The following is a 19026-nucleotide window of genomic DNA, read 5'->3' on the forward strand; positions in this document are numbered from 1 at the left end:
TGGTCTGAACTTTCAAAAGAAGAAAACTAACCAACTTGACGAAGACCTGTAGAGTGAATCTCTTCATACTCCAGCAGCATAGAGAAAGCTGTACTTCTGTAGATTAGCAGTGAATTTTCATAGTCAGCATAACAATAGTCCTATTTCTCTCTGCAGTAATAACCAGAATCTCTTATTGATGAATAAGCAATAATTATGATTTTTGCTGCTCCTTCATGTCTGAAGCTAATCTAATGAGGACTGCAACAAATCCTCATCAGTTCTGCAACTGTGTTCCTGTTGTTTCAGTGATCTTCAGCTTGATCTTTGAATTTACACTTAAGAGATGTGAAATTAGACATGAAGATTTATGTATGAAGGTTCATGAAAATAGTTTTATCTTCAGTGGCAGTCATTCATTACTATAGCAATTTAGGAAACTTCTTATGGAGCTATTTGTGTGAGTTTTGTTTGATCTGAAAGGTCACTTTCCAGTAAACAAATTTTTCATAAAGAAAATAAGAGACTATCTTTCTTAGTTTAAAAAATGCTATTTTTCTGGTAATTTCTACATTTTACCTTTTTTCTAAAATGCTGTGTAAACCTTTCCAATAATACAATTTTCATTTGCACGCCTATTTCATATTTGAAAAATGTTAATTTTTGTTACACAAAAGAATAGTATTTGCGCCAATTTATTTTTACTACCACAAGAAGAAGACACATTTTTACAGGCTTACATCAGATTTACTGGAAATAGCCAGAACTCTGGATCTTAAACCACATAATGGCTTATAAATGGCATAATAGTGCTACAGAATTTGTCGGGTGCAGTGACCATATATAAAACTATTGTCCAACACAGTAGACTTCACTAGGTTGCCATGTGCTTGGAGGAAGTCAGTTCTTCTTTATGAATTGTATTTGACTCTTCTAAAAATAACATCCAATCTAGAAAACTGGCAAAATACATAAAAGTAGAAAGACAACTAGTAATATTGTAGTATATTCTCTTGTAGACTTTTAAAAGACATTATACGTTTTTAAAAATTATAATCACATTTCAGTAATTTTTCATAGTAGGCTTTCTGCTTGTTTTCTCTGCATGATGTTCATGCTTTATGGAAGTTCTTAGTTCATTAGCTAATTGATCCCCTTTGTTCTCGCTTCTAAGTTCATGCCGTAAACGTGGGATTGAGTTTTGAAAATCAAGTTACACTCTGAAATTCAGCTGCTACAATCTCTGTTGTGTGTGTGTTGGGTTTATCCTCGTTCCCAAACACAGCCAAGTGTGTTACAGCTTTCTGGGCAACTTGGCTTGCAATTTAAAATGCATCAGTGGGGCGCCTGGGTGGCGCAGTCGGTTAAGCGTCCGACTTCAGCCAGGTCACGATCTCGCGGTCCGGGAGTTCGAGCCCCGCGTCGGGCTCTGGGCTGATGGCTCAGAGCCTGGAGCCTGTTTCCGATTCTGTGTCTCCCTCTCTCTCTGCCCCTCCCCCGTTCATGCTCTGTCTCTCTCTGTCCCAAAAATAAATAAACGTTGAAAAAAAAAATCAAAAAAAAAAAAATAAAATGCATCAGTGTTTTATCATGTATTGAAGCTGATTTGTTTTTCTCCATTTCCAGTTTGGCTTTCCGTAATCAAGGGGTTGGGAATTTGATTAGAGAATTTTTTTTTATATTAAGGCTCATCAACTACATGAAAAGGATACCCTCAAGTAAAAGAGAAAGGGAAAAGCAACACTAAAGTTTCAGCTGTAAAATTTCTAAGTAGCAAATTAGTAGTTCTACTCCATTTTATAAGTTCTAGAAAACTAAAAATAAGATAAGTTATATTTGAAGATATTACTTGGCAATAAAAATGTATTTCATTTAAAAAATATTTTGTCTCTCAGGGTGCCTGGGTGGCTCAGTCAGTTCAGTGTCCCACTTCGGCTCAGCTCATGATCTCACAATTTGTGGGTTTGAGCCCCGCTTCAGGCTCTGTGCTGACAGCTCAGAGCCTGGAGTCAGCTTCGGATTCTGTGTCTCCCTCTCTCTCCACCCCTCCCCTGCTCACGCTCTTGTCTCTCTCTCAAAAATAAAACCAAAACATAAAAAAAAAATTCTGTCTCGAAGCAAATTGGCTCCTCCTTTGAAGAGATGGGGGGCGGGGGACAACTAGTAAAAAGCTTTCACAAATGGGTTCAAACCTACTTTGTGCTAACATTCAACTGCTTTTTAACAAACGTTTATTCTTTTATTTGGCATATATAAGTTCAGTATCCTGTGCAAAATACTATGCTTGAACAGAGATACAAAGAAATGGTTCCCGTTAAGGCATTGATTGTCCAGATGAAGGAACTACCCCCCCGCCCCCCCAGGATTTACAACCCATCCATCCCACCACCCCTCCCTCCTAATACCCTCAGCCCTCCCCTTGGCTTACTTACCTTCAGTCACCCCTTAGACTCATTTCTTTTGACCCCCACGCTCTTCTGTTGCTCTTGTGTTGCTTTGTAATCCTTGCTCGACAGAACCACTAGAACACCGATTAAATCTCACACTCGTGCTCCTGGCCTGCACCTGTGGCTCACCCTGGCTGGAGAAAGCAAAATGACTTACTTTAAATTCGTGACTGTGAACCTTAAGTGGCCAAGATGTGTCCCCCTTCCATCCCCTCTCTCACTTTCTCTGAAGACGATTTCATACTGTTTCTTATCTCCTCAGATACCCAGGATCTCTTCCCCATCCCTGCTTCGTAACCTCACTGAAAAACTGGAATGAAAGAATTTCTGCAGACTTCCACCTTCTTACCCGCCTCCCTTGCCACGTTCTGCGCCCGGTCGTTAGTCATCGGTGATCGGGCGCGCCGCTGTCTAAAGCCGGTCTTCTGAGTGCCGTGCCTTGTTGCCTAAATTAGAGCCGGGGCCCCAGAAATTCTCCCTTTCTTCCCCCTCTCTGTCATCAGCTTCTCGCTCTGTTCTAACTCATTGTTGTCTGGACCTGCAGGGATTTCTCCCGTCTCAAAGCTCACTTGACCTTCCCCCTGCTTTTCCTGCTGCGCCATTTCTCTGCTGTATTTCTGTCCAGCAAGACTATTTGAGCAGCCGACTTCTCTCGGGTGGTTTTGTGTAAGCCCACTCCAGTAAGGCTTTTGCCCCGTCACACCTCCAAAACTGTCACCAGTGACCCCCATCTGACTGAATTCCATCCTTATTTCTTGACCTCTTGCTGCTTGCCTCAACAGTGGCATCTGACCCTGCTGATCGCTCCTTCCGTGACAGTGTTAACTTGTGTTCCAGCTGCTACATCGGCAACTGTTTTTCTTGTTTATTTTCCTTTTCTGCCATTCCTCAGTCATCCTCTTTTGTCTCTTCTTGTCTTTGTGTGTTTTCTTCCTTATAATTGTGCCCTTTTATCCTTTGATACCCATTTTAACTTGTTTACATTCTATCTCTATTTTTCCAGCCCTAATTTGAATCACTTTTCTGATAACTGCATTTTTCTAAATTACTTCTCGGAGCCAAATAATTTTGACCTTCTGGAATATAGCTTCCACTTAGGACTGTGGGGACCTCAGGACCACATTACTTCCCACTACAAAAGAGCATTTAATTTTTAAAACGTGAAAAGTAATCCCAATTCCATATTCATTCCATTAATATCCCTTACCAGTTCTAGAAAAGTACATGCCTGTAAGTAGCAAATAAATCTTGAACTAAATTAGACCTCCTGGCAACAAAATAGAAGTACAGCAGGAGTTAAAATCCAGATCAAAGGAACTAGTCTACAAAAATGATACTTACAGAATACAGACACAAATGGGGGATTGGGACAGATGTGGCCTGGCTCCCTCACTGGAGCCTCTCAATGCTTTTATGTGTGGGAACTCTTTGTTTAACGTCCTGAGGCACTGTCAAGCTGTTTTCCACAGAGGCTACACCATGTTACGTTCTTAGCAGAATTGTATTAGGGTTCTGGTTTCTCCAAATCATCACCAACATTTGTTATTTTCTGTTGCTAAAAAAAAAATGGTTATTATTAGCTAACTTAGTATCTCATTTTTTTTTCAATTTTTTTTTGAAAGGTTTATTCATTTTTCAGAAACAGAGACAGAGGGCATGAGCGGGGAAGGGGCAGGGAGAGGGGGAGACACAGAATCTCAAACAGGCTCCAGGTTCTGAGCTGTCAGCACAGAGTCCGACTCGGGGCCCAAACTCACAAACTGTGAGATTCTGACCTGAGCTGAAGTCGGACGCTTAACCGCTTAACCGACTGAGCCACCCAGGCGCCCCTCATTTGGTTTTGATTTGCATGTTTAGAATGACTAGTGATGCATACTTATTGGCTATTTGTATGTCTTTGGGGAAATGTCTGTGTAAGCCCTTTGCTCATTTTTGAATTGTTGTTATTGTTGAGTTGTAGGAATTCTTCATATGTTCTGTATATTAATCCTTTCTCAGATACATGGCTTGCAGTTATTTTCTCCCATTCTGTGAACCCACAGAATTCGCTTTTCACTCTCTGGATACTGTCTTTTGATATACAAAAGTTTTAAATTTTGGTAAAGTCCTTATTCACCCGTTTTTTCTTTGTTGCCCATGCTTTCGGTGGTGTATCCTAGAAAACATCACCAAATCTGGTGTTGTGAAAATTGCCCTGTTTTTTTTTTAAGAATTTTATACTTTTAGTTCTTTTTTTTTTTTTTTAACGTTTATTGATTTGAGAGAGAGCGCGCGCGCGCGGTGGGGGAGGGGGTGGGGGGAGGGGGAGGCAGGGAGAGAGGGGGACAGGATCCGAAGCAGGCTGTGCTGACAGCACGGGGCCCCGTGTGGGGCTGGAACCCACGAACCGTGAGATCATGACCTGAGCTGAAGTCAGATGCTTAACCAAATGAGCTACTCAGGTGCCCCTATACTTTTAGTTCTAATACTTTAGTTTTTAATCCATTTTAATTTTTATAAAAGTATGTATGATAGTCCTTTTTTTATTTTTATTTTTATTTTTTATTTTTTTAATTTTTTTTTCAACGTTTATTTATTTTGGGGACATAAGAGACAGAGCATGAACGGGGGAGGGGCAGAGAGAGAGGGAGACACAGCATCGGAAACAGGCTCCAGGCTCTGAGCCATCAGCCCAGAGCCCGACGCGGGGCTCAAACTCACGGACCGCGAGATAGTGACCTGGCGACCGCGAGATCGTGACCTGGCTGAAGTCGGACGCTTAACTGCGCCACCCAGGCGCCCCTGATAGTTCTTTTTTTATGATTTTTGTCATATGAAGAGCCCATCTCCTAATTAGCAGCCGAAATGGGGTTGAGAGTGAGACTAAAGTCAATCTGATGGGAAATCCTCCTGATGTGACTTTCCTTCTACTCTGTCTTCTTTTGTCCCTTTAAGAATTTTTATGTCACTTCAGATTAATTTCTTCCATATTCATATTCCTTCCACCTTCAGAGTATTTTATGTCCTTACTTCTTTTTCTTCTTTTACTTTCATGTCATCTGATCCCTACCATACTTTCATTGTGTATGCCAATGGACTTAGGAATGTTGATAAAAGAGTACAGAGTTGTTCTATTCCTGTGCTTTAAAGTAATTATTCTGGTAATGATAGAAAGGAAAGCAAAACCGTCTTGGAAATTGTCTGCTTTATTGCTATAGTGTGAAAGTTAATGAAGGCTGGGAGGGGACATTGCTCCATTTTTGTTTTTGTTTTGTTTTGTTTTTGAGTTTATTTATTTTGAGAGAGTGTGTGTGTGTGCATGGGGGAAGGGCAGGGAGAGAGAGGGAGGGAGGGAGACAGAGAGACAGACAGACAGACTCCCAAGCAGGCTCCATGCTGTCAGTGCAGAGCCTGCTGAGGGGCTCAGACTCTGGAACCATGAGATAATGACCTGAGCCGAGATCAGGAGTCAGACACCCTACCCCTGTCTTTTTAACCAGGCCTTCCAATTCCCTTCGCATGTTCTTCCTCCTGTGTCCCATTCTTTATTTCTTGATCCCTCATTGTCATCTTTTCCAAACTCTCACTTCCCTAACCCCCTGTCACAGTCCCCCAGCTTATTCAACTTACGTTTATGATGTAAAGCACATTCAAATTAAAAAGTACCATGGCAGTCAAAGGGCTGTGTTACCACTCATGTGAAAAATTCTTATGCAGTATGCAAATGATTTGTATCAGACAGTCATACATGCAGAGAAAATTAAAAGTTTAAAAGCAGGGAATGAAATGAACATAAAAATAGTTTATACTTTAAAAATAAGACTTTTGAGTTGACTCTCGTTTCTCAGTGCGAGTGAAAATAAATAGTTCCTTCATGAAAAAAGATTAGTAACTTGGATATTTTGCACTCAGGTGGGCTTTCTTTCTTTGTATGTTGAACTTAGAATGTTTACTAAGTTGGACTTGTTCCATTCATTATTTTTTTGTAGATTGCCAGTTATGTTTAAGGTAAAAGGTAAATGTGGACCTGTTCATTTGGTGGTTTTGTAGATTGGTAGGTACATTGGTATATTTTTCTAACTGTACATAAATCCTAATCCTCTAAATTGATCAAATGTTAATAAAGTAAATTTTTAAGGTACTTTTAAAAGTCAGTATCTGCGCCACAAAATACAGTAAGTGCCACAGTTGTTAACCATTTGTAGTGATCTCTATAAGCCTGATAGAGTATTCTGTGATGTGTTCTTAACGTTACATATTCCCTCTGCCTAAAGACCTATACCTTTTTTCATTTTACAGACTTAAACTCTTTAGGAAAACCAATTGATATAATTTCTATGCCATGCACTTAGGCTGTTTGTGTCAAATATTAAATATGATTATGCTATAATATTCAAGTTATTGTCATTCTGTTCTTTATTACGATGAACACCATTCCTGTGTCTTTGATGTGGATTTAACATGAAGTGTTACATGATGTGGAAATATGAAATGTTAATAGCATGCTTAGAATTTTATTTTTTCAATAAGATAATGCTTTTATTTTTGTTTTGTCATATCTTAAAGTACATGACAGAAAGCATTAAATTGTGTTCAGTGAGTCTTTCATAAATTTTGATTTATATATTCTCTCAGATTAAAAATATATGTGTAAATTCAGATTATTATAGAAAATTCATAAAGTAGGTAAATATCGATACAGTGGCTTATAAAGTTCATGATCAATAACTATTGCTGTTTTTCATATGATTTGGTCTTTTTTCCTATTACAGTGTCATACTTACTTTTTTCTGTAATTTTTTTTACTCTAACCATTAAGAGGGAAAATTTTCTTTCCTTGCTAAGATTGCCTAAATTTCCACTTTAGATGTAAGGTTTTTGAGACCTGAGTTTGTTGTATGACATGGATTACCTTTTTGTATAAAGATAGGCAAGATATAAAATGCATATTATTCAGCAGTTATTAAATGAATCTATTCATTACAGAAAACAAAATACAGATGACTTTAATATTTTACATAAATTAATGGTCGGGTTTTAGGTTTTCTCTTTTTTATAATCTGTACACATCTTTCATATAGTGAGCTTTTAAATATTATGGCAGTTTGGTTTTGCTTGTGAAATTATTTTTAAAATACCTTTATTATGCATGTAATTATTTTTTTTAATCTCTAAGGTTATGTCTTTTGGGGTACATGTTAATACACACTGATAATATTTCTTTGAAAGTGGTTTGGTTGGGGTTAAGAAGAACCCAAATCTAAATTACTGTGGGCAACAGTAACCATTTTGGTTTTCTTACATCTGGTTGATTAATGTTCTTTTCCATTTTTATTATTGCTAAGTGATTTCTTAGATGATTTGCCAACACATCCAAACAAAAATCAGAAAGCTGTGTTTCTCTGGTGAGAGCAAGTATGTTATGGTCTCTGAATGGTTCCTTCTAGCTTTGTGTGAATATTTTAATTCAACACATTTTAAAAATTCAAATACCTGTGTGGCTTCTTTCCGAAGGTTTGTATTGGTACTTTGTCATTACCGCTTAGGGTTGTGTTCTCTGTTTCGCTGTCAGCTCCTTGTGGGAAGAAGCTGTACTACACCATTCCCGAATGCCCAGTGCGTAGCTCCCCAGGAAGTCTTTATCAAACGAATAAGTCCCCGAGCGTACTTTCAGTCTTGGCGGTTCATCTTACTTTCTGCTTCCGGGGTCATCTGGTCCAGCTCCATCATTTTGTACAGAGCAGGGAGCAGACCTTTAGAAGTTAAAGGAGTTGCTCGTGCATCTCTCCTTTCATGTTCGTTCCATTAGTTGAATATTCGATGGTCTCAATAGAAATATCCTCAGGTCCGCCATGCGTGTGTTTTGAAAATATTTTCCTTAATACTCTAGTTAAATACGAGATGAGATACCTGTGTAGGTTCCATACAGTAATTACAGTGATTTATTGATAATTGAAAGAGTATGGTCTAATTACTGACAGACTTTATTTTCTAATTCAGTATTTTTTTAATTCAACATTTTAATATTTGTTTCAGTATTTGTTTTTCTTAGTTTCTCAGTATTTGCTTTTAAAGGGAAGAATTCAGTAATCCTCTTTTCTTTGTGCCATGCCAAACTCTATTTCCTTCTGTCACGGAGAGCTCCATTACTATCTTGTGATCCTAATTTCTAAAGGTAACGTCTAATTAAAGGCAGCACAGTTTATATCAATAATGCAGACCATTGGTTTTCTTGACATTCTCTTAGGACTCTGTTGTTTGGATCAAAGGTGCAAGTCATTTTGTTCGTAGGCCCAGCGCTTCGCCTTCTTTCTCTCCTGGTTCTCAAACTACATTGTTACTAAATGTGGCAGCTGACGGCTACAGTCCTACCAGCCTTGAAGAGAAGTCTAGGTATTTAATGATAGAAAGTGGTTTCTCTGAAGACCTGTTACCCTAGATATCTGTTAAGTAGTGTTCTTCCTACTACTGGAGAGACCCCATCAAAATATGTGCTCTTGATTCCTTCTGTGCTACTTAGAGCACACGTGGAGTCTCTTTTTAATATACTGTATTAAAAGTCAAAGTTTACATAGAATAAACAGCATCAACTTCTTGTAGTTCTGAACTAAATGCTCTTCATTCAAGTCTTTATTCTTGGTATTTGATAGGGAATCAGAATCTTGACCCACTAATATTACCTCTTTATTTAAATTAACTGGCACACGGGGCACCTGGGTAGCTTCGTTGGTTAAGCATCTGACTTGGGCTCAAGTCATGGTCTTGCCATTAGTGACCTTGAGCCCCGCATCAGGCTCTGTGCTGACGCCCAGACCCTGGAGCCTGCTTCAGATTCTGTGTCTCCCTCCCTCTCTGCTTCTCCTCTGCTCATGCTCTGTCTCTCTCAAGAATAAATAAACATTAAAAAAAAAAAAAGAAAAACTAAGAAAAAAATAAATAAAAATAAATTAACTGGCACTAGTTAAAATAAAAGTTGAGTTGGCCTCTTCCTTACATAAGTTAGTGTCTATAGGAAGTGTTGTGGGGTTTTTTTTTTGTTGTTGTTGTTGTTTTTTTTTTTCCGGCACCAGTTTTTGTTTTTTCTCCCACGTGACTTTATGTGTCTCTCCTTCCTGTTCTTTGAAAGTCCTCTGTATAGGAAATGGAACACTTGGATGATATTCTGAGTGATTATGTAAAGGGAAGGAACATTTCTTACTTTTAAAATACAATGATCAGTTTATTCGCTGATATTTTTTCCCCTTGTACGATTAATCAAGCAACTAAATTGCTATATAGAGCGTCATGAAGTTTTGAAGGATTGGTCTGGGTTAATGTTTATGTCTGCAGTCTCAGCTTCCATTTGGTATGGGCTTTGGAATTTGAAAGCACTCCCTTAACCAAAATCCCCTAATGCGGCTTTTCCTAATGCTGGTCTGTTACTCTTCTCTGTGCTTTCTCTGAATGGGACCTGGTGTGCCCTCAATCATTCTGGTATTGACCAGAATGTTTTAAGAGGCTGTCCCTTTCCCATTTTTCTCTAACTCCCTACTGAGTGCTTTTCTTGAAAGCCTATTGTTTGCAAAGTCCCAGTTTCTTCCATGGTCAGAGTTTTCTGAATCTGTGAAATAAATTCATTGGTTTTTAAGGCACGATCTAGTTCCAGAGGCTATTAATTATAATAGCAATAATAATATTGTGTCACTACATTTTATAAAAATGGAGAATAAATCTGGTGCAGGAAAGAAAAAAAGTCTACAAGAATAGTATCAGAATGGGGGGAATGCCTGAGCAGACAAAAAGCACTGAGAAAGTAGAACAGAAAGAGGCAAATAATGGAGAAATGATATTAGCTAATACTTATAGGACTATAAGTTACCATGGAATTACTTCAATAGGAAGTGTATCTAAAGAATTTTCCAAGGCATCTCCCAAAGCCATACAGAATAGTCATTATCTTAAAACGAAATTGTCATCCAAAATAGTGAGACCATAGTGTTTAATTACTGCGGTTCAGATATTTTAGAAGTGTGTGTAGATTGTTTCATCTAATTCCAGAATTTTCTTTTTTTGTTTTCTGCTTGGTCCAACAGTCTTTCCCCATCCAAACTCGCTACTTTAAGTTCTTCTGATAGCCAGTCTTCTTATAGCATCCTTACTTTGTAATTGGGTGGAGGAGAAAATGATTTACCAGATAGCATCTGTAAACTGAGCTTACACAGTGGGCATCAGCCTGTACCAAGGGGGTAGCCATTGTTTTATTTATGTATATGTTTCTCCTACCCTGTTCCTAAGAGAATTTAAGTAACATCCATTGTCTCTGAGTCATAAAGAAGTCTTCCTCTATCACAGTGAACATTGCAACTATGGAGACAATAACTTTTTTTTTTTTTTTTTTTTGCTTATTTGATGTATTTGGTGCTCCATGTAACGTATGCAAATATACAGTATCTCATGGTGGTGATCCTAAGTTGAAAGCTACTGTTTTGCTCTAATTTGAAATATAATTCATGTCAAAAACCCAAGTTGAATAGAGTAGTGTTTTTACTGGTAGTAAAAAAATGTCTGATGCTGTACAACTAACTACATAACAGATGTCTTCAATTAAGAAAGCTAAAAACTGCAATATCTTTGTTTAGCTCATGTGGTGTTATGTAGAACCATCATGAACTACCTTTCGTTATAAGAAGACAGGAAGCTCGTTTTGTTTTCTTTTAAACAAAGTCCACAGCAATGACTTCCATAACTGTATCCAAATCAGAGCAACTTCTGGGAATTTATATTCAACTTTGCTGAGGGCAGAGATATTTTCTGTTCATTTTCCACCACAGTCCAATTTTGGTAGGAACTAAATTGCTTTCATCTCAAGCATAATGCAGTTTTCAGTATTCCTGGGCAAGTTAAAAGTACTGTAAATATTTAGGTAGGTGCTACTGTGCCAGTATAAATACCAAAAGGAGTGTGTTAAGTAGAATAATAATATTTGTTTCAAAAATTTTCAAAGTACTTATCATATATTTGATTCTCAAAAACTATATGATATGCAGTCTTACTTAATTTTTTTAATACAGTCTTATTTGGTACAGATTACACGAGGTCTGATGTTGAGAGTGGCTTGGCAAGGGCCACATAACTAGCCAGCAGGGATTATGTAAAGACTTTTCTAGAACTCATTGTGTTCTTCCTTATTCTCTGTAATTACTATGGCCCTCAACAGCTTCCAGCAGATACAGACATAATCCCTTGCGTGGGATTGTACCCTCAGCTGCACCAGCCAGTGTCACTTTGCCTGGGAGTGGCTGTAGGCATACTTTCCAGGCCTACTTTAGAGCAAGAATATAATTTATTCATCATATAATGACCCAAGTCATATACTTCCTGACTTAGGGCCTTTATTACTTCATTTAGTGCCTCTAATAATGAGGACATTTTAATTTAAAAGCTCATTTTCAGTTCATGTTCTGGAGTTAAAAAAGTCAGTGAGTTTTCCATTTTCCATTTCTTCTTTTTAAACATAAAAAGAAGTTAATTTGTTTTTAATATTTCTTCTTTCTAGCGGAGTTTTTACAAAAATAAACTGCCGTTCTTTTTTGTCTTAAAGAAATAGCTTTATTGCAGTCAGTAGTAAGTTGCACCCTGTGAAACTAACACAGGCTGTCAACATTGAGTGGACAGGCCATCGGCGCTGTTGACTCTTAGCTGCCTGTCCATGTAGGAAGCATCTCAGAATACTGAAAAACTTGGCCAAGTAATACTTTCCTAGTGTCTCATGAGAAGGTTTTTTTTGTTTTTTTGTAGGTGATTTTGCATTGTCCGGAAGTTATAATATTATGCTCTTCTATCACATGATGCCATTTAAAACTAGAGCATGTTACTTAGCTTCCTGATGTGTCTAGAAAAAAACCCCAAAACAAACCTGTCTACTGGCTGCTTAAAAACAAAACAAAAAGACAGAAAATATTGTGGTTTCTTTACAGACAAGTTTGGTTTCTCTTTGGTGTAGCAGACTCAGGAGTGCCAGTTTAGACCTCAGGAGGTCTTTCTGGTCTTGGCTCAGCCAGAAGCTGACATTCTGTCCTTTGGGCAAATCACTTGATCTCTCTTTTGGGGCCTTGGTAGCCTTTATTCATTGAACCAGGAAGTTGAGCTAAATGGTCTCCAAGGTCCTTCCCTGTTCTAAAATGTTACGATTCTATTTATGAATTTTTCTTTAATATGGCATAGTTCTGTGATGTTTTGCATATTTATATTAATTTCCTTTCATTTTAGATATGATGAGTGGATTAAAGCAGATAAAATAGTAAGACCTGCTGATAAAAATGTGCCAAAGATAAAACATCGGAAGAAAATAAAGGTAAGTGCTTACTTTGCTAAAAGAACTTTTTTTCCTACATGATAGGTGTTAGTTGCAGAAATTTTCCTCCAAAACGATGCCATCAGTGTTAGTAGAAATGAAAATACTCTCTTAAAACAGCGAATTTATCAAGTGCTAGATTTGGGTACAATCGATATTGTCACCTTATGGGAAGGTATTTTGGAAATGATACTTTGGAAAAGGCATTTGGAAGAATGATCTCTGAGGCTTTTGTAGTTCCGACATCATGTAAGGCCACCCAGCCAGATTTCACTTATTTCAATCCCTTTTTGCCCCTCTCATCTCCAGCTAGGAGCCATAAAATAGTATGGCTGGGAGCCTGGCTCAGTGTGAGGGCTGTAAACTATTCAGAGGAAGAAAAGAAGGTATCTGAAAGCAGACGAGAGCCTATCTGTACCTTCTCTTTTTCTCTTCATCTTTAGCTGACTGTATTAGCAGTAGCTTAGGGTGTGTTCATAGGACTCTGTGAGCCATACTGTAGATGAACCATGGGGACTCTATTAATGAACTTGTGTGGAAATTACTGTTACTCTTATGTATGATAGATTTACTCTTATATATTCTAAGACTAAATCTTTTAAGTGTTTTATTAGAAAGTTGACCGTTCATTAGGTAACATATAGTTGAGGTGCTTAGTAGTTCTTCTGAAATTCAGTCTCCATATTCACAGTGAAGAACTGTAACTTTCCTGCTACTGGCCCCAAATAGTGCAAGCTTTCCCCCAACATAGTTACTCTTTTCTCACTGTAAAATTGGGTCTGGTTCTCAAGTTTTGATATGGCAACCCAGTAGCTGCAACTCAGGGTGCTGGTCCAGGGACCACCCTTGGAGAACCATTACCCCAAAGCATCTATAATATGCAATGAATTATCTTCTGTGCCTCCAGAATGGTGATAGTCATGTACTGTATTTGGGAGAAGTGTGAAAATAGCCACAGATTCTATAGTCAGACCTGTATAACAGGATTTCAGAGTTGTCTGCTACACCATCATGCTCTACATCGTCATTCAGGAAGCTTGTCTAAATGTGATTTTTTTTCTATAAATTATTTTAAGACCAGATTTAAAAAATAGTTTCCAGGAAATATTTTAGTTAGCCTCTGCTCCTCTTATTTGTAAACAGTCAATTGGAGAAAATTTCTCATTTTTTCCAGAAATGTTACTTTATCAATGAACAGGTAGGTTTCTTCCAAGTTAACTTCACAACAGATCATTTGTAGAGTTATTATTCCCAGTTGTCAACTAAATGAAGATGTTAGGAATTTTGTCGCTCCCAGCCCACATTTTATATTGAAAATGTTACGAGTTTTAAAACTACCGGTTGAAAAATTTTTTATGAATATTTAAGCCTGTTGTGATTTAATTTTGAAGAATTTGTAACACCAGTTATTAGCAGTATGAGGTTTTAGTCTGAATTGTTCATAGGATCTCTGGTTTACTTCCACAATTAAAATGTAAATATTAGACAAAAACTTTTTGCTCATCCTGCAGTACCTTTGGGAAAAAAAAAACACCTCTGGCTGTTTACAGGAGCTTCTTATATTCTTTCTTTTCATATTAGTTAATATGTGATACAACTTTGAGTTTAAAATGAGTATTAGCATTGTTACAGTAAATACTTCATGATAAACTATGGCTAACATGGCATACTGTTTTTCTTAACCTAGAATAAATTAGACAAAGAAAAAGACAGAGATGAAAAATACTCTCCTAAAAACTGTAAACTTCGGCGCTTGTCAAAACCACCTTTTCAGACAAATCCATCTCCTGAAATGGTATCTAAACTGGATCTTACTGATGCCAAAAACTCTGATACAGCTCACATTAAATCCATAGAAATTACTTCTATCCTCAATGGACTTCAAGGTAAACCTAACAAATACCCTGTTGCTTGCAACTCTGTGTTTTGTTATGAATCAAATTCTGTAAAGGCAATGTACCGTTTTTTAATTGGACCAGAATTTTGTTGCCTGTTATTACTTGAAATAAAATCAGCCATTGATTGAGGCTTGGAAGTACTTCTGTTATTAGTAGATCTAAAGGCATCCTTAAATTTTAGTTACAATTTATTATTTACCCTATAGTACTGTGTTTTTTTTCTCAGGTACTGTCCTTTCTGTTGCCACATAAAACATGGTTTGTGTTAGGTAATTTTAGACTATAAAATTACACTGAATTTTTTGTTAAGAATACCAAATTTTGTTTATCTTGATTGCATCTATTATGATCCTCTTTTATGATAGCATTATTGCCTATTAATATTTGAGGCAGAATGACCTATAACTAAATAATACAATATGAATGTTGGTGTGTCTACCATAGTGGTGAACAAATAACATTTATTTAAAAGAATTTTGTATTTCTGCCCCAGAAGTAATTAATACCCTGATTTTAGTGTGATCATTCCTTAACTTTTCTTTTGAATAAACATATATGTCTATATTAAACATAAATACATATTTCCAAACAGCAGATGAATTTTTATTATTTATTTTTTTTTTTCAACGTTTATTTATTTTGGGACAGAGAGAGACACAGCATGAATGGGGGAGGGGCAGAGAGAGAGGGAGACACAGAATCGGAAACAGGCTCCAGGCTCCGAGCCATCAGCCCAGAGCCTGACGCGGGGCTCGAACTCACGGACCGCGAGATCGTGACCTGGCTGAAGTCGGACGCTTAACCGACTGCGCCACCCAGGCGCCCCAAGATGAATTTTTAAAACACGGAGTAGCCAGCACAAGCCTTGCTGTGAAGGCTCCCTGAGAATGTTACGTGAATGGAGTCTGTAGGTCATATTCTGGTTTCATATTCAGCTGCTCTGAGAATTCGCAGAAGCATCTCTCAGGGAATTCGGTGGGGCAGGGTCAGAAGGGAGTTCTGGGAAACATCGGGGCTCACCACAGCCAGGACGAACAGGAGCGTAGCGGTAATGAGCCGCTCTGTGTTTTCTGATTCTAGGCTTTACCAAACGAACTTCTAGCTTTCAGGTGCAGGTCAGAGCAAAGCATTTCTCCTGGGTACAATGATGTAGTCCACTGATCCCAGTAACACCTTGCAAGACATAGAGGGGAGAGCTGGAGTTTTATCAACACATTGTTCAAACAAGCTAAATCTATTTAAACGCGTTCGGACAGTGTGGTGGCAGCAGGCATCTTAGTGATGGTGGTCCTTGCTATTTCTTTGGAAAGGACACTGTGTAGGACTGGTTTCCTTCTGCATCTGGTACACAGCTTCCTGGGGAGATCCTATTCTAGGGATCACTCTTCAGAGGAGCCCTTGGAATTCCTTTGTTCTGGCATCTCATGTCTGTTTTACCCTCGGCATACTCTCATTGTGGTGGAGCATATTCTCTAGTAACTTTTTAAGAACAAGTGAGTGAGAAGGAAAGCAAATTTTTAGAGACTGTGTGCATCTGAGAATATCTTTATTCTGTGCATGGTTTAGCTGAGTTGAATGGTTTTCCTTCAGTATTATTAGCATTGTTCAGTTGTCTTTTTTTTTTTTTTTTTTTTTTTTTTTTTAGTTTATTTATTTATTTTCAGAGAGAGAGAGAGAGAGTGTGAGCGGGGGGGGGTGGGGGGGGGTGGGGAGAGAGAATCCCAAGCAGGCTCTGCACTGTCAGCGCACAGCCCGATGTGCGGCTTGAACTCACAAACTGTGAGATTATGATCTGAGCCAAATCAGGAGTCAGATGCTAAACTGACTGAACCACCCAGGTGCCCCTCACCTGTCTTTTCTGATGTTGTTTCTGGTCGAAGTTCAGAGCTCTTACAATTCCTGATTCTTTCTGTGTGACTTGTTTTTTATCACTTAGTTTTTTTGTGGGGTTTTTTGTTCTTTTTTTTTTTTTTCTTTTTGGCTTTTGCTTCTCTTTGGAATCTGGAATCTTTGTTTCTAATGTCCTAAAATTTCACGGTGATTATGCCTTGTGTGGATATATTTTCATCCACTGTCTTGAGTACTTGCTAGGCTCTTTTCATTCTAGAAACGTGAGCCTTTTTGTTCCAGGTGCTTTTCTTGAATTATTTTGTTGATTATTTCTTCCTCTGCATTTTACTGTTCTCTCTTGTTTTTTGTTTTGGATTTTTTTGACTTACCATTATATCAGTATTGCATTTTCTGTAGTATATTTTAATATGTTTATCGTTTTGGGGATGAGGTTATTCATTCTTTGGTCTTTTTTTCTCTGATTTCTTGGAAATTTTCTCAACTTTGTCTTCTGATCCTTTATTATTTATCTTCTGATCTGTTTATTATTTAAAAAATATTAGGGGCGCCTGGGTGGCGCAGTCGGTTAAGCGTCCGACTTCAGCCAGGTCACGATCTTGCGGTCCGTGAGTTCGAGCCCCGCGTCAGGCTCTGGGCTGATGGCTCAGAGCCTGGAGCCTGTTTCCGATTCTGTGTCTCCCTCTCTCTGCCCCTCCCCCGTTCATGCTCTGTCTCTCTCTGTCCCAAAAATAAATAAACGTTGAAAAAAAAAATTTAAGAAAAATATTTATTTTGGGAAGAGCACAAGTGGCAAAGGGGCAGAGAGAGGGAGACAGAGGATCCAAAGCAGGCTGTATGCTAACAGGCTGGCAGAAGCGAGCCCGACGTGGGGCTCAAACTCACGAACCGTGCGATCATGACCTGAGCCAAAGTTGGACACTCAACCTACTAATAAGCCACCCTTGTGCCCCATCCTCTTATCCTTTTAAAAACTATTTAATTTACTGCCGTAATGTTTGGTGACAGCTGGTATATTTTTAATTTTCATGAGCTCTTCATTTTCTACATGTTCTCATACCATCTCTTCTTTCAAGATGGGTACAAGATCTTAACCTTTCTGGTTTTGCTCTTTCCAAAGGATATTGTAAATTTTTTGTTCTTCTTTTGCATGGTTAGCTACTTTCAGTTTGCTTTTTCCTGCTTTATTGTTTTTTTATTTATTTATTTATTTTTTTTTATTTTTGGGACAGAGACAGAGCATGCACGGGGGAGGGGCAGAGAGAGAGGGAGACAAAGAATCGGAAACAGGCTCCAGGCTCCGAGCCATCAGCCCAGAGCCTGACGCGGGGCTTGAACTCCCGGACCGCGAGATCGTGACCTGGCTGAAGTCGGACGCTTAACCGACTGCGCCACCCAGGCGCCCCTGCTTTATTGTTTTGATCTCTTCCCTATGAAGGACTTTTTCCTTGGCTGTCTTCTCCTGATTAGGAATCTTGAGCACATGGTTGGGACTTGTCAACTTTGAGTTAATTTCACTCTAACGTAATCTGGGTGGGCCATTTTTTGGAGAGGACTACTGTCACGTCTTTCGGTCTTTTTCTTAGTCCAGTTGCATCCCAGAGAAAAGAGTCTTCCAGCCCTGACTGGAAGGTAAGAGAATGTCTTCTAGTGTTTAGGATCCAGTTGAGGATTAGGGAAGGAAGGAGGGGAAATTCTTAGCAATTGTAGTTCACTGATCCCACTGAGTTCAGCATCACATCTGTACCTGTGCCTTCAATAGTTCTTAGCATTGCCTAGGCCAGAAATCCTGTCTTCACCATCTTCAGAAAATAAACCTCCAGAAGAGTGGTCACCTGGCAACCCATGGCAGGGGTGAGGACCTAGGGATCTAGATGCTTTTCGAATAATGTTCACCCGATGCTCCTTATGTTAAGCTGCCTCCTCCACTTTTCATTTTCACAGTCACCTGATACAGCCAATTTTTATTGAAGAGCCCATGGAGAATTGGGTTTTTTCTCAGCTCTATTCACTGCTGGCTTGGGTCTGTTTACTCTCATCCATCTGCTTTTTGGCTTACGCATTCTATTGTTCTCTCCTATTGTCCCTATTTTTGTTAGCGTATTATTTCAGAAATTGTGTTAACATGCCACGTGTATGATATATGTGTGTTGTAATGTGTAATTATTAATATATATTAATATGTTCCATATTAACACATTAATACATATCCCAAACAAATATATATACATATGCACAGATATGATATTTTTATAAATGGGATCATTAACACTATAAAACCCCACCTTTTCGGGGGGGCTTGCCATAGTAGAACTGATAAATCTTTTCATATCAGCACATTCATACAACTGAATGGCTGTATCACCATTTATTTAATTCTTGATGATAAAAGGTATTTAGATTATTTTCATTATTTTTCCTATTGTACATAATTCAACAATGACCATCACAAGTGCCATGTTTGTAACATTTCACATATTCTCTTCTTCATATTTTCTCTTTTCTGTGGTAAATTTTATTTTTGATTTGGCCATAGATCAAA

The 19026-nt window shown here is 38.3% G+C and overlaps 1 protein-coding gene across 8 annotated transcripts in view; it reads left to right on the forward strand.

Annotated features, from left to right (window-relative positions):
- The window catches only part of ARID4B (AT-rich interaction domain 4B), a 156158-nt gene that overhangs the window by 114831 nt on the left and 22301 nt on the right, over positions 1-19026 (forward strand). For all 8 annotated transcript variants that reach the window (XR_007145305.1, XM_047825042.1, XM_047825046.1 and 5 more), the window contains 2 exons: positions 12654-12738; positions 14426-14624. Coding sequence is in view for 7 of the 8 variants with exons in the window: in XM_047825042.1 (XP_047680998.1) it covers positions 12654-12738; positions 14426-14624 (284 nt within the window). In the remaining variant the exon portion in view is untranslated. The remainder of the gene's footprint in view (positions 1-12653; positions 12739-14425; positions 14625-19026) is intronic.

This window comes from Prionailurus viverrinus, chromosome D2, assembly GCF_022837055.1.
Source record: "Prionailurus viverrinus isolate Anna chromosome D2, UM_Priviv_1.0, whole genome shotgun sequence".
Lineage (NCBI taxonomy): Eukaryota > Metazoa > Chordata > Mammalia > Carnivora > Felidae > Prionailurus > Prionailurus viverrinus.